The following is a 15,423-nucleotide window of genomic DNA, read 5'->3' as shown; positions in this document are numbered from 1 at the left end:
GAGAGAGGATAAATGTGCGTATGCTTCCTCCCCGGCTCACCTTTTCCACTCTTAAACAATCCAGGATCCAACCCCAGGAAATGGTACAACCCACATGTCAGCCTGGCTTTTCCAGATTCAGTTAGTGTTACCGAGCTAGCCATCATCACCCTGCCCCACAGACCATGTTTCTCTTACACTGAGAATTTCTTCCTGGTCATGTTAACGATTAAAAGCAACCATTGCCCACTTGTTCCTAAAGTTACAGAGGCCTCAACATTCCCTTTAGATTATAAATGTTAATCTACTTCAATCCTAGCACCTGTTTACTTGGAGATTTGTTTTCAACGGTGTTTACTCCTAGCTGATGTTATCAGGGCTTATAGCTTCAGATTTAGATGGATGCTTACCTCTCTCCATGCTCGGAACACAAACACCAAAACAGATTTTCTTATTCCTTCGTGTAACTCCCTCAGCCTCCTACTCTAGCATGGCAATCTCATTTCTTGTCTGCAATGAGCCCAATAAATCGACCCTGTCTTGTGTCAGTGTTGGAGTGGAAACTCTGGAAGTCACCCTGGAACCAGTCCCTGCCTTGTCATGAAACAGCCAACATCCTTGTCAGTTGTGTCCCCTCAAATGTTGAGTTCCCCCTGCACCACCCTGAAGTCCCAACCCTTGTCCATGCCTTGCCACCTGCTACACAGAAGTCTGCTTCTGTGGCTTCTACTTGCTGGTTAAGGAATCTTAGTTCTTTCTCTTCTTCACATTTGGGGTTCACTTTCCTCTATAGGATAAACTTAGATGCCTTAATATTTGCTTATAGAACCCTGAATATTAAGTTAGCAGCTGGCCCCTCTACAGCCCTGTTTACCTCTGTTTCAGCACCCGCTCAGTCGTATAGCCACTCTGGACCTAGAACATGGTATGAGACTTCTACTGTATGCCAAGTCTCCATGAACATCCTCTCTCTGCCTGGAACACCTTTCTTTCTCACCTGTCCCCAGATAGATTTTCCTTAATTCAAATTCAACTTAAATATGACTTTTCCAGAGGTTTCTTTGATCTCTTAGACAAGATCTGGGGGACCCAATATATGTTCACAGAATTTTGTATTTCCTTACTAAATGTTATATTTTATATGGATTTTTTCACTTTCCTAGCCCACATCAACTATAAACCCCAGAAAGGGCAAATCTTCAGAGATCCATCTCTGTTTGAAGTCTGGAACATATAGATGATTTTGGGTGATATACTTTATTGTTAGTTTTAACTGTCAACATGACACAACCTATATTACCTGAGGAATTGTTTAAATCAGATTGGCCTGTGAGATTGTCTTGATTGTTGATTGCTGTAGAAGATTCAGCCCATTGTGGGCAGCAACATTCCCTAGGCAAGGCCCTGAACTCTATAGAAATCTAGCTGAACAAACACACAGGCAGCATGGGTATGTACATTCAGTTCTCCCTGCTTCTTGTCTGTGAGTGTTATGTGACTAGCTGTCTTGAATTCCTGCCTTGATTTCCCCTCAGTGAGGGAAGGTAACCTGAAATTGAAATCCAAATAAGCCCTTCATTCTCCTAGCTGCTTTTTGTCAGGCTGTTCATCACAATAACAGAAACAAACCAAGAATATTATCTTTAGAATGAAAATACAAAACATTACCTATACAAAATCTCCATGCCAGTACAAAATATTTATTATAGCACAAAATCACAGCTAAGTATAAAAGTAAGAAAACTGGTGAAACAAAGATGTGAGACTCTGTGAACATGTATGGGGGGGGCCTCTCCAGAAGCCTACAACTTGAACTTCCCCGCATTCCTAATAAGCTCCCATGTTTATGTTAGACATTTTCAGGGTTAACCTTCCAATGCCAAGAGCAGCGTTTACCATTTACCTCAGGTACTCAGTGTTTTCAACCGACTTAGCTTAACATTGTTTATGCATTCTCCAACAGGATCTTTTATGAATTCATTTTTGCTTGTTTATTGAAACAGGATCTCACTGTGTAGTCCCTACTGGCCATAAATGGCAGGTCCTCCTGCCTCAGGTTCCTGAGTGGTGGGTTTATAGACACCTGGCTTCACACATTCAATTTCTAAAACCAGTTTAATATATTAGAAAATTTGTTCTTATAGACATTACTTTCAATTTCTTGCTATATCATATTTCCAGTGGTTAACTAATGTGTATTGTTGATTACATTACTAACACACTAAGCACATAAGGCCACTAAGCACAGTACCTGCCTTACCTCTTATTATGCAAATATTTCTATGTCTGCCTCAAAAATGCACAAAATAATCCATGTATACCTCTAGTGTCTGCATTTTTACGGAATACATGATGAGAAAAACTAGATGAATTTTGAACCATATTTTTTAAGATACAGTTTTGAAAGATCAATTCATTTGTTTGTTGCCTTTAAAATATACTTTTGTCAACATTTATCTCCAGGAAATAAAGATGTCCATATTCTCTATAATGTCAAAAAAGAAAAAAAAGAAAGAAAGAAAGAAGGAAAGAAAGAAAGAGAACAAACATGAAATGTTTTCTTGACTCTGAATTTGTTTACGACCTATTAAAGAGATTATTTGAATTCAGGTCATAATACAGCATTCAAAGGATTAGCTAATGGCTTAAATCTTTGGTGTTTAGCTTGTTAAAATGAAAGTGAGTTTAGTTAAGTTCCATCTATGATAAGACTGAAAAGCTGGCACAGAAGGACTTGCTGTGTTCCATCAAGACTGCAGTGGTGTGTGTGTGTGTGTGTGTGTGTGTGCCCAAGTACAGCCTCTGAACCATGCACCCCCCAACCCCCCATTTTCCTAAATACATCATGAAAAAAGGATGAGGTTTCAGCCTTAATTGCTTGCTCCTTTTATTCACATTCCTCTCTCAGCCAGGGTTGTGAAGAGTGTTGGTAAAAGGCTACACAATAGAGCTTTTCATTAGGCCCCAGCCAGGCACACAAAGGCAGGCTTTTGGAAAGAGTGAATGCAGGAGTTTAATTTGCAGGTGGAGAGGAGATAAAAGGTGCTGACGCCTCTATTATTCTCTTACTTAGGTGACCCTTACCCTGTTCAGCTGATCCCAACCACCATGGCAGCTGCTGCTGCAGCGGCGACACCAGGCTTAGGCCCACTCCAGCTGCAGGTAAGTCTGGAGACAATGCAGGGGAAGCAGGGGAGGCAGGGGTTAAGTAAACTCAGAAGACAGCCATTATCCTGTTAGCACAAGCTACAACCAAGGACTGAGATTTTGGTCACACATCTGTTTTGTTTTTACATTTTTTGATCTGATCCTCAACCCAAAGATTATTATCAAATTTGGTTCTGAACTAAATATCACTTATATTTTGCCGTTGCCTGGTAAGGTTTAACAGTGTGAGCTTTGGTTTTGTTGTTGTTGATAAGAATCATGATTTTGTCATAGAATGGTCTCCATGAACAACTAAGAGGCTGTCAGAGTCACCTAACCATACCCATGATCCAAGGCAACTGAAATAGAGTTTTATTTAAAATCATTGATGATGCCTGGTGTTAGTAAAGTACCCACAACCATTTGTTCTCCTTGCTTACTGGCAGATCATTTGAGCAAGCAAGGAAGAGTAGACCAAAGTCAGCGGGTTTCCATTTGAGCTTGAGTTTATCCTGACATCCTAATAGAGACCTTTTGCCTTCAGATTGTATATTTCCAGTGCAGCCTGGAAAGTCAATAACCTTACCAGATGCCCAAGTGATTTTAGAAATGATGTCTCTGAGGTTGAAAAGAGAATCAATACGATTTTACTAGAGGGAACTTTCCTTATCTCAGTTTCTGAATAGGTACCTCATAAAATATTCCATATGCCCCATTATTGTGAGATTGTGAATTATGCAATTAATGAGAACAGATGATAAGCTAATACTCAGTTCTTTCTCCTCTTGGAGAACCATTTTTACAAGCTTGGGAAACACATTACACAAAGCCAGAAGTCCTACAGACATGCTTCAAATAGTTGAGTTGTATCCATGATTGTGACTTGCCATAGACTGTATTAGTATAGATAGAGTTTTGCATTATCTCAAGAACTGGGTACAGCTGATGAACACACCAATTTGTCAAAAGACTGGATATTAGCATAAGGAGACACCAGTGTGAAAGCTGAGAGACTGTTCTATAGAGATTATAACATCCATCCCTAGTTAATCTTTTCCATGAAAAACTGTCTCTTTGAGCTAGGAATACACCAGGAAGTATTGGGGCTGTGAAGACAATAAAATTACTATAACATTTGTTATCCTTTTTGGCGGTGTCTGGGGAATAACAACAATATGGGAAAGGGGTTGTAATAGGTAAGACACCAGAAATGCAAAGATATACTCATTGTCTATATTTGTTGTGGGTAAAATATTTTTTCTAACTTTTTCAAAGAATGGCTTACATTACCTGACATTGAAAACGTCTATGCTTGTAGGTGGTAGAAAATGTCTTTCATAATAAAACTGGAAGAAAAGACTTTTTTTTTAAAGGGAGTGAAAAGAATAGAGGAATAAAAAGAAAAAGGACGGGCTGCCTCCACAACAGACTTGAATGTGGAAACATAAGGTTTTGAGATTTAGAATACATGTTGAGAGTTTCCACCTGCTGGGAATCACTGGGGAGAGAAGGTGACTACAAGATGGATGTGACCACGGAGTCCTGATTCTGTCCTCTACTACAGAGGAGCGTTGCTCAGCCTCTAAGCTGCTTTCCCTGTAAAGAAACATTAGAACATTTGACATAAATTAAGTTTGATTTCCATTCTGATGTTTTCAGTATTTCTCAAGATTTAAAGTATGAGTTTCTTTACTGAGAGTCAAGGAAAGTGTTTGATACCAAGCGGGTTTGCTCTTTCTTTAAACATGGTTTAATCTGTAGCAGGGCAAAGTCCATTTCTTTTCCCTTGATAATGGGGTCTTGCTAAGTTTCTCAGTCTAGTCTTGAATGTGCCCCACTCCTCCCTGAGTTGCACTGTCTAGTCTTGAACATGTTACCCTCCTTCCTCAGTTGCTCTGTCTATAGTCTTGAACATGTTACCCTCCTCCTGAAATTGCTCTGTAGGCTCGTAATGTGTAATCCTCCTATCTCATTTTTGGAAGAATTACAGGTATGCATCCTCATATGGCCTATGAAAGGTTTCCATGTAAGTGGTTGTGTATCCATTAAAGTCTATAATTTTAGTTAGGATCCCAAAAAACCTCTATTGTGATATTAGAAATTGTACTGTAATAGAAAATTGGCCATCAGAACATCTTCACAGAAAGCTATGAGTACTCATAAATGTAGTTCCATAAACACATGCACATAATTTCATTTTGCAATTACAAGAAAAAGGGGAACAGTATTTACATGCAAAAAAAATTGCATCTTTGCTGCAGAGCCTGTGAATCCTTCAACTTCATCCTGCTCCACAACTACAAAGACAACTGTTGTCTCCTCCCTGTCCTCACTATAGACCTTTCCTGATGGGTTTGAGACAAGTCATCTACAACAGTCTTAACACTTACAGTACATCCGCCTCCACTGGAAAATCTGTTTCTGAAATGCTCTGTCTAAGGAGAATGTAAGACAGGAAGCAGTTTTAATGCTTTCCAAACTCTGCTTTGAAATCTGTTAGTTTCCGTTGTCCATCTCTTTACAATGCCTTCAGTAGACTCCTTGTTCCCTTCCAGGGATTAGAATTCAGCCCACTAGAAACTTCATTCACGTGTCTAGTTCACATCTCACCATCTACCTGGCCACTACTAGGCCAGAAACCCAGTTCTAGAGACCAGAAATGAAGAAAGAGGCCACTTACACATTTCCTTCTTAAGCACTCACACTACCTGTGGAGTAGCTGAGTGTGTGGATTTCTTGGGCATTGATCAGTTTCCCAATAAACTGAGATGGATGGGTCTGTCAGTAAAGGTCTCTCACCTTCTTTTGGTTGGGACCTGCCCCTCCACCCCCTACCCCCGTTGACAAGGGCCACTGGGTAGCAAGGGTTCTACCCCTTGCTTCCTACCCCATGTTCCTTCACAGACAGCTTGAATGCTTGGTTGAGGCTCTCTTCGGTGTTCCCTGTGGGCTGTGATGGTACCACAGTTTACAGTAAGCGTCCCACCCTTCTCTATCAAACCATTCCAACTCAAGAAAACTCCCCAACAGAACACAAGTACTCCCTACAGTTACACACACTCCCAATCTGTCTAGTCAGATTTTCTTTAGAACTCTGTCATGTCCCTCCACCTCAAGTGGTGAGGCCTTAGGTTTTGTGACTTCTCAGCCAACCAGCTGATAAAGAACATTTGAGTTTTTCTTTTCTTCTGACATCTCCAAGTTCTGCCTCCGCACTTGGGGAGGGAGAGAAGAATGCCTTCTCCATAGCCAAGCCCTCTTGAAGCCACGGGCCTAGCTTTCTCTCTATTCATCCTGCTCTCTAGATACCAGCTCACATATAAAATGCTGTGGGAAGCTGGGGAAGGGGACCTGAGGAAGAGTCAGAGGCAGGAGGCACAAGACCGGTGTTTGGAGAACCAATTTCAGTCAGGTTTTAGGAAAGGGAGCATGGTTACGGTGCTGATGACACCAACTGTGGTTTCTGTCTGTGTTTGTTTAAGAACAGTTGATTCTTATGATCTGCTTGTTTTGTTCTCTGCTGCTGTTTGATGTTTCCAGTTGTTCTGGGTGAGGAGTGGTGAGTCCAAGGGCACTCTCCCCAAGATGGCGGTAGGAATCCTCAGCTGAGGAAGGAACAGGAAGAACAGTGAGGAGTTACTTATGTACCCCTGGCAGACATGCACTGGTCTTAGTCTATGCTTGTTCCTCACTAGAAGGGTAGAGAAACCTTAAACAAAACTGAGAGATTTTCCCTCCTCTTGGGTTCAAATACAATGGTTTCAATTTAAATAAAATGCCATGGTAACTAATGTTGCTTGCTGCTGGTGAGACTATTTCATACTGTCACAGATGAGGATTTCCTAGGACTATCTCATTTAATTATTGTCACAAAATGTAGTGTTAGATGTTAGCAGCTCTCTTAAACAAGGAAGGAAGCTTGGCGGTAGTGGCACATGCCTTTAATCCCAGCACAGAGGAGGCAGAGCCAGGCAGATCTCTGTGAGTTCCAGGCCAGCCTGGTCTACAGAGCGATATCCAGGACAGACACCAAAACTACACAGAGAAACCCTGTCTCGAAAAAAACCAAACCAAACAAACAAACAAAAAAACAAACAAGGAAGGAAGCTTGAGCACAGAGTTCCAGCTCCACAGTTTTAAAATCACTACATTTGGTTCACCATGCCCAGGAGATTTTATCTGCAACTCTAGAGTCTTCTCTCTCAAGAGGTTCCCTAACTCAGTAACTGGAGACTAAATTGTAGCAGTTACTAACTGAGTGCTTTCTGGAACCACAGTGAAGAGTGGGAATGACAGGGGTGCTGTCACTTCAGACCCCGAGCTTTGAGGTTCCCACCCCTTGGCACAGATTCCAGTTCAAATACTTTCAGGACCTAGATCCGATGAGGAGTTCTGAAGGTCTCTTTGTACTTGTGGTTGACCTGATTTACCCAACCATCCTGGTTTCTCTTGAAGCCGCCTTGTGCGTATGACTCTGTCGCCTGTATAGCATTCTGAGACAAACCAGATTCTTTATTAACAGACAGACATGAGAACAATGAGTCGAGAAGACCAGCAGAATGACACACCCCAGATGACACTGCCTTTTTACTACTTAACTATTATTTTGCGGCCCTGGCAATTACTACCATATGTAATAAAAAGTCCTTCATATGAAAACCGACCTCATTGTGTATTTTAATAGTAGTGAAAATATTTCAAACATTATCATATATTATTTTATTTTTGAGAGAAATGAATTAATCTCAATTACGAATACAATGAAATGAACGTGTTACACCAATACTTTTTTAAAGAATTCCTTTCTCTTAGAGCAAATCTGTCTTTGTGTCTGATGCCTCCTACATCTTTTTTAAGGTTCGGAGCCACATGACCACCTGCGTGTTGGCCATGGAGAGGGAAGATGATATAGATGTTTACATAGACTATGGACTCAACCCCCAATCGACCGCCCCGAGGGTTGTCTTCCCCCATGTCTAAGCTGTTCACTCTCTGCTCTCAGTGAGTGTTCTCATTCCCTCTCTTCCTCCACCTAGAAGCAGGAGTGCTATCCTGAGCTATATGACCTCTGACCCCATCTGTGTCCTTCACTGTGTGTTTCTTCCACTAAACACATCAAGAGTCCACCATTTTTTCCGTTATAACTGAATGCGGGAGGCCAGCTCGTCTCTCGTTTCTAACAGCCCTAGAATGGTCTCAGGCTCAGTCTCGCCAGCTCACTGCATTTTCTTTTTATTGATCAGAACGATCTTTTGACTTACATCTTGTTCCTGCTAAAGTCCTTGGATGCCTCTCTGATGACTTCATTTCTTTCTCCCTTCTCCTGAAGGCCATTGATAACTGTATCCATTATTCTTCTCATTGCTATGACCAAATACCTGACCAGATTCAGCTGAAGGGAGGGGACATCTATTTTGGCTCCCAGTTGAGGGGATACAGTCCATCATGGCAGGAAAGCATCATGGTAGAGCTTGTGGCTGCCACGGCAGGAGCATGAGACTGTATCCTCATCTCTTGACAGACCACAAAGTGGTAAAGTTTATGTCCATCTAGCACTCTGACTTTTCCTCTTTTAGTTAGCCATGGAATTTTGTCACCTGCATTATAGTGGGAGGTCTCTCTGCTGTTAGTCTTCTCTTGACACTCCCTCAGAAACATTCACCAAGGTATATTTCCTACATGATTCTAAATCTTATCAAATTGTCAATGTAGAGTATCTATCTCATTTACCCAGCCAACTCAGACTTACCCTTCAGGTTTCCTGTGAAAACATTTATTCTTTAAGAAAGACTGTGTTAAGGCAATTGTAGGGCATGTTCTAACTTCTACTACCTATTGTCCTAGTCAGGGCTATTTTTGCTTGAGGAAATACCATGCCCAAAGCAAGTTGGAGAGGAGAGGGTTTATTTGGCTTTCACTTCCACATCACTGTTCATCATCAAATGAAGTCAGGACAGGAACTCAAACAGGGCAGGAACCTGGAGGCAGGAGCTGATATGGAGGGTGTGGAGGGGTGCTGCTTGCTGGCTTGCCACTCCCGGCTTGCTCAGCCTGCTTTTGTATAGAAACCAGGACAAACTGTCCAGGGTGCCACCACCTGCAATGGGCTGGGTCCCCTCGCATCAGTCACTAATGAAGAAAATACCCTACAGGCTTGCCTACAGCCTGATCATGTGGAGGCATTTTCTCCATTGAGGCTCCCTCCTCTCCAGTGACTCTAGCTTGTGTCAAGCTGACATAAACTAGCCAGCATACTGGTTTCTACCAATCAAAATCCAGATGTCAGTGGCTGACATTATTTGAGCTTCACCAAGTGCTTTCTGTGTGTTTTGAACTCAATAAACACATGTTATATAGAGAAGGGAAGAATAAAAGTTAGCATTACAATTTCAATAAACTATTTGATTTTTTTATATTGCTATCCTGCAATACAATAAAACTAAGCTCAGTGCTAATGGTTTCCTATATAATCTCCATCTTTTAAAAATAAGGAATAACAAATATAAAAAGAAATCAAATGCACAATTTTGACTTATGTAAGAATAGAAAAATAGTTTTAATTTCATAAGATCATGTTAATATTTTATATAAAAAACTATTCTTAGTAAAATATTTGAAAATCATTGTATGTGGTTGGTGCTATGGTATTTGCAAAAATTAATTTGTAACCTTTCTTGAAATAATTAGGCCTGCCCCATGTACCCCAGGTCTCTCCTGTCCCTTGACTTGCCAAACAGACTCTTAGCGTTCAAGTTTCCGAGAAGCTCTTCCTTCAACACGATTCCCTTTACCTAGAATACTCACTCTCACCTTCTTTTACTTTATGGTGTGGTTTCATCTGTCTGAGACCTACAGTACTACACTGTTTAAATCATAAACCAACATTCCTGGTGACACCCTGTAAGTATTGCAGCTCAGAATCAAAGGTATCCTGGCATCTGGAAGCCAAGGAATACCACATAGTCACACTGCACAACAAACCTCACACAAAAGATTTATTGAGCAGGAAAAACCCAGGAGGGTGGCTGCCTCTGCTGAAGCAAGAAACAGCAGCAAACTGAACAGGATAGAGGACTTATAGAGAGCTTCTTGGGAAAGGGGTGGAACTTTTCAGGGTGGAGATTGTGGGGATTTCATGTCCAGAGATTGGACTTTTTGCTCTGCAGGATGGGGATAGGGTCCAGCAGTTAAGGCAGTTAGAGTGTTCTGTGGGTGGAACCTGACAGTTAGAGGTCCTCAGGGGAGGGGCTTGGCCACTTGAGTGGCTTGAGGGGCTTATACACCCCACTTGAAGCTCCTCTTTGCACTCATCTGCCGACATCTTCAACCATGTTCTCATCTGACTCCTTGTCTATCTCCTGGAAATGGTGCTCCATCCTAGGACAGCACCTCCTCCTGGCTGCATTGCACCTCAAGGAACCCAAAGGATGCCTAGCAAATGTCATGTGCTAAGCATCTATCACATGCTGAGGGTAACAAGAGTTTCCAACAAAATAATGCAACATAGGATTAATTTCTGAAGCAAATTGTACTTAACTACCAGGGGACTTGGTGGTTATTTTAGTCTCTATTAGAAAACACTTAGGGTATGAGAAAGCTCTAGCTAGCTCTGCCTCTGCTGATAGTTCCTCCCCTTACCTTGGCATCATAGTGGGCTGCTGCATAAACACCGTGTGTTTGTACTTAGGGCAATTGTCTAATTCTTTTGAAGTCATTATAATTTACCAATGAGAGACGAAAGGTTGCAACATCTAATCATTCCTATATTATATGCTAAAGTGTGCACAGACACACACAAGAATACATATGCTGGAGGTGCTTTTATGTGACACAGTATGGCTCATCTTGCCAAGGCAACACTGATGTAAACTGTGTCTAAATAATAGATGGATGTATATATCAAAACAGTAACTAGCCAATTAGCATTCCCGTATACTGATTAACCTGTTTTCTCTGTGTCTCCTTTGATTTCTTTTTTTAATTCCTTTTGTCTAAATACCCTTTTCTTTCCATGTGCAATTAAGTGATTCAGACATTTTTCTTCATGATCTCAGTTCTTTTTAAAGAAGGTGGCTTTTTATTTATAAACAAAATTAACCTAGCATGATTTCTATACTTAAAATGAAGTCTAGCTATTTACACAAAATAAAACTAATACAGAATTTTGGGACATTTGTGCCTAGATGAAACAGCTAAGTGAATTGTCTGTTCCTAATTAATAAAATCCAATGCCTGCAACAGACTTCAATCTAGCATTTATTTTTCCCATTCATTCTCATTAATTTGCATTTTACTTAATGAGCATCATGAATCTTTTAATAGTAGTTATACTGTACTGTCCTATTTCTATTTTTTAAAGCTAGACTTCTAATATTTGAAATTAGAAGGAAATATTTATCCAGTTTCTTCTCACTTTATAAATACTGTATCTATCTTGGCCAAAAGATGGTTACCACCTGTTCTACCTATAGGAAGCCAAAAATACCAACTCCAACCAATGATTAATAGTGATAAGCAGAAGGAAGCAAAGATTGGGATTTTTGGACAGTCATATTTTGCTCAAAATAAGCAAGTAGTCCTCAATCAAGAATTCTTATTGAATTAATTAAACTTTAAAAATTTTACTACAACTATTTCAAAAATTCAGAAGAATATTTTCGGAATGTTAAGGCTCAAAATTCCAGTTTGTCATAAACGAGAAGAGAAGCTCCTGTGGTGTCAGGGACCTGTCTTCCCTGAGATGCAGGAACCCACACAAGCTGCCTTCATTAGAGAAGTCCACGTGACGGGAGCTGAAATCTTGGCAGCTGTTGAGGCTAGAGCAGCATCAATTTCTGGATGACAGAGCTTCACCAAGGTAGAGATGGACTAAAACAAAACAAAACTCCAAAGTTCATCTTTTTATCAAAACCCTGCCAACCTTTGAAAGAAGTCAACAATAATGATAAGACGCCGATAAAAACTTCAGAGGACTCAGGGCTGAGAGGGACTGAGCATGACATTTGGCATTTAGCCAAGAGGGTGAGCAGAAAGATCCAGAAAGGTCAAGAAAAAATAATCAGATGGAAAGATCTAGGTGCAGTATAGGTCCTGTTAGGTCTCATTACAAGGAATGGGTATGTTTCTATGTTCAAGTTTTTGTGTGAACTTTTCTAATGGATTACCTAACTACCAAGGTTAACATTTAAACCACTGCTGTTCCCATATCACATTGGAAATGATCAAGGACTTCCCATTTCAACTGCAGCTCTAGTAGACTACCTGCTTCCCAACTTCTCTCTGCTTGAGTGAATTTTCTCACAGGTTAGAAAGTCTGAATTCTCTTGCTTCCTCTCTCTTTGACCCTGAACCTGCAGAGCAGACAGACAGAAGCACATGGAAGACTAAATATCACAGCTACTGGAGCAAGCATTTGCATATGTATTAATAGAGGGGAAAAACCCACAACAATTAAATTATATACAGAGACATCCTGCACACTGAAGAACATACGCTAACAGACCAGGAGAAATGTGGCCAATACTCGCTCTGACTTTTCCAAGCCCACATGGGATCCAGTCAGAGCCCAGCAGCTTTGAAGCACCTTTAAGGAAGAACCTGTTAGGCTGTGCTTCTGGAGTTAGTACTACTCCCAGGGTTCTCAGGGGATGCTTGTCATCTGGACAATGAGAATGGTGCTTTCAAAGTGTCTAAGATGCTAACAGAAATATCACTACAAGCACTTCTACAGCACCCGTCTTTATTATGATCAAATAAACATGTAGCTAATTTCAAAATTATAGTTGAATCTCTACCATGGCTGACAGTAAGATACTAGGGCTGTTACTCAGGGCCAGGGTTCGGGTAACAACTCCATGCTGGTGTCTTGGGAATCAGTACTTGTTTAAGTGACTCTTTAATGTTTCTGGGTTTCTGGACTCTACAAAGATGTCTAGGCCCAAAGACAATGTTAGATATTCTAAGAACAACACCAATTTGTTGTAATTTTAAAAGCTTTTATTTTATCAAGAAAAAAATAACTACTTAATGTTTGAATTTTGGCTATATGTAAAGAGAGCAAACAGTATGTTTATCTTAGAAATCTGTTATTCAGTGAAACTGGCAGTTTAGTTTGTACCATTAGTATTCTTTAAAGTAGCCAAAGAATATTTATGAACTCAAATGCAGTCTTGGGTGTAAAGGTCTATAAAGATCACAATTACCACTGGAAATGGGAAGAATAATCCAAATGAGGACAGATTTTCCTAAGATCAGCAGCTGCTGGATGGTTTTGGTTGGTATCACAAAACTATAGAATATGATGAGAATTATTCCTGTGGCTACATACAAGCACACATCTGGAATATATAGGCTGCATTAATGTACCTCAAAAGCCTAGGATGAGAGCCTCTTCAGTTCTTAATAGTTAAGGCAGAGAAATATGGCCCCTTTAGAAAACAGTTTGACGGGGGAAAACATGAGGGTTAGAATTACTGCTTTGTCATACTGAGGAGCCATCTTTAGGTCAGTGTTTTAAGAGGTATATACTCCTTACTATAACTGAGTGACTGAGTGTATTATCTGCATATCTTTGTCTCATGTCAAGATTGCTCATGACTAAAGCTTGGCTTTGGGCAGGCCATCAGATTTCTCTGTACTTTCCTTATCTATAAGATGTGGGTAGAAATGATAGCTTTTTGTGAGGGCTAAATAGTAGTAACTTTAGCTGATTAATAGAGCTTTATTAACAATAAAAATTATATTTATTGTTTAAATGTGCATTGAAAATTAGGGCATAAGAGATTTTTCTTATATAAATATACATCAGTGAAACTGAGGCAAAATGCAATACTATATTCTCCTGTGTGCTATAACATAGAAGACTCTATAGGAGGGCTAGAGAGATGCTTGCGGGTAAGAGTGCTTAATGCTCTTGTAGAAGACTGAAATTTGGTTTCCAGCACCCACATCTGGTGGCTTACAAATACCTGTAATTCTAGCTTCAGGGAATCCAATACCCTTTTCTGGATTTTGTAGGCATCTGTACTCACTTGCACATACTCATCACAGATACATACACATACATATAAATAAAAATATCTTAGTAGAATAAAAAGGAATCCATGATAGGCAATGCATTTGTTTATCTAAAATTGAAACATCTTGGAGTATAGTTCTTGTATTTAGGTATTGTGCACTTTTTGTTTCATTATTCATATCTATGAAATGGTAATAAAGCCTCCAGCCATATCTTGTGTTTCCATGGGTGTAATGAAAATGAATTGTTCTGTGCATTGCCCCAACTGTTTTAAATAAATATCTTATAAAACCTAAAATAAATCATTGTTACATAGGGCCTTTTAATATGATATTTAAATTTTAAATAACATAAAAATGTTTTCTGATATTACCATTTGATACTTACTCATATGCTGCACACATTAGTAGAATTATACTATACCTGTTCTACCTGGTACCTCCTTTCTCTGTTCTCTGCAACAAAAATTATCTCTCAACCTTTGTAAACTTTATTTTATTTGTTTCTTTGAGGAAACAGTTTTATTTCACACTTTAATGCAAAAGTGAATTATGCTTATAGAACCATATATCCTAGGGATTTTAGTTTTTCAGAATTCTGGGTTGTTTCTAAGTTGAGGTCCTCAGAGTCCTAAGGAATCAGGCACAGATCCCTGTGAGTCTCAAAGGAGCTTGAAATGGAGGAAACGGAAGTGCAAGAGAAGAACAGAATTTGGAGAAAGATGGGGCCTCCCCTTCTGACATATGGGTGATAGATAGATGGTAGACAGACATGATTTGCTAGATGAATGACTGATTGATAGATTGAAGATAGACAGATGATTAGATATATAGAGAGATGATTAGATAGAGAGTAGGTAGATTATTAGATAGATGATAAATCAATGTATAGTTACGTGGATGACCAGATGCATAGATGATTGCATGGATGGATGGACAATTGAATGGATGGGATGAATGATGAATGGATGGATAGATCATTAGATAGATAGATAGATACATAGATAGATAGATACATAGATAGATAGATAGATAGATAGACAGACAGACAGACAAGCAGATAGGCAGCCAGATAGATGATAGACGGATGGATGGATGACTAGATAGAAGGTTAGATGATGGTTGGATGTACATGAATGAGTGAGTAAAACTCCTCATTGGTGGAGTCGTATCCCACTACTTACTATTACACACACACACACACACACACACACACACACACACACACACACACACACACAGTATCATCTCCTTCTTCATCTTATATGTCAGTGTCTGTGG

General features: G+C 39.9%; 1 protein-coding gene across 2 annotated transcripts in view; it reads left to right on the top strand.

The window, feature by feature from the left end:
• The first annotated feature begins 3,058 nt into the window (after positions 1-3,058).
• The window catches only part of Sox5 (SRY-box transcription factor 5), a 106,721-nt gene continuing 94,356 nt past the window's right edge, over positions 3,059-15,423 (top strand). Inside the window, exon 1 of one of the 2 annotated variants that reach the window (XM_059258773.1) lies at positions 3,059-3,141. In XM_059258773.1, coding sequence (XP_059114756.1) covers positions 3,088-3,141 — 54 coding nt within the window. In that variant the 5' untranslated portion in view covers positions 3,059-3,087. Of the gene's footprint in view, positions 3,142-11,832; positions 11,984-15,423 lie in introns of those variants that run through there. The other variant, XM_059258774.1, reaches the window with a different exon arrangement.

Source organism: Peromyscus eremicus, chromosome 3 (genome assembly GCF_949786415.1).
Source record: "Peromyscus eremicus chromosome 3, PerEre_H2_v1, whole genome shotgun sequence".
NCBI classification, from domain to species: domain Eukaryota; kingdom Metazoa; phylum Chordata; class Mammalia; order Rodentia; family Cricetidae; genus Peromyscus; species Peromyscus eremicus.
The sequence above is the reverse complement of the archived record's forward strand: the minus strand, read 5'-3'. Positions and strand labels throughout refer to the sequence as shown.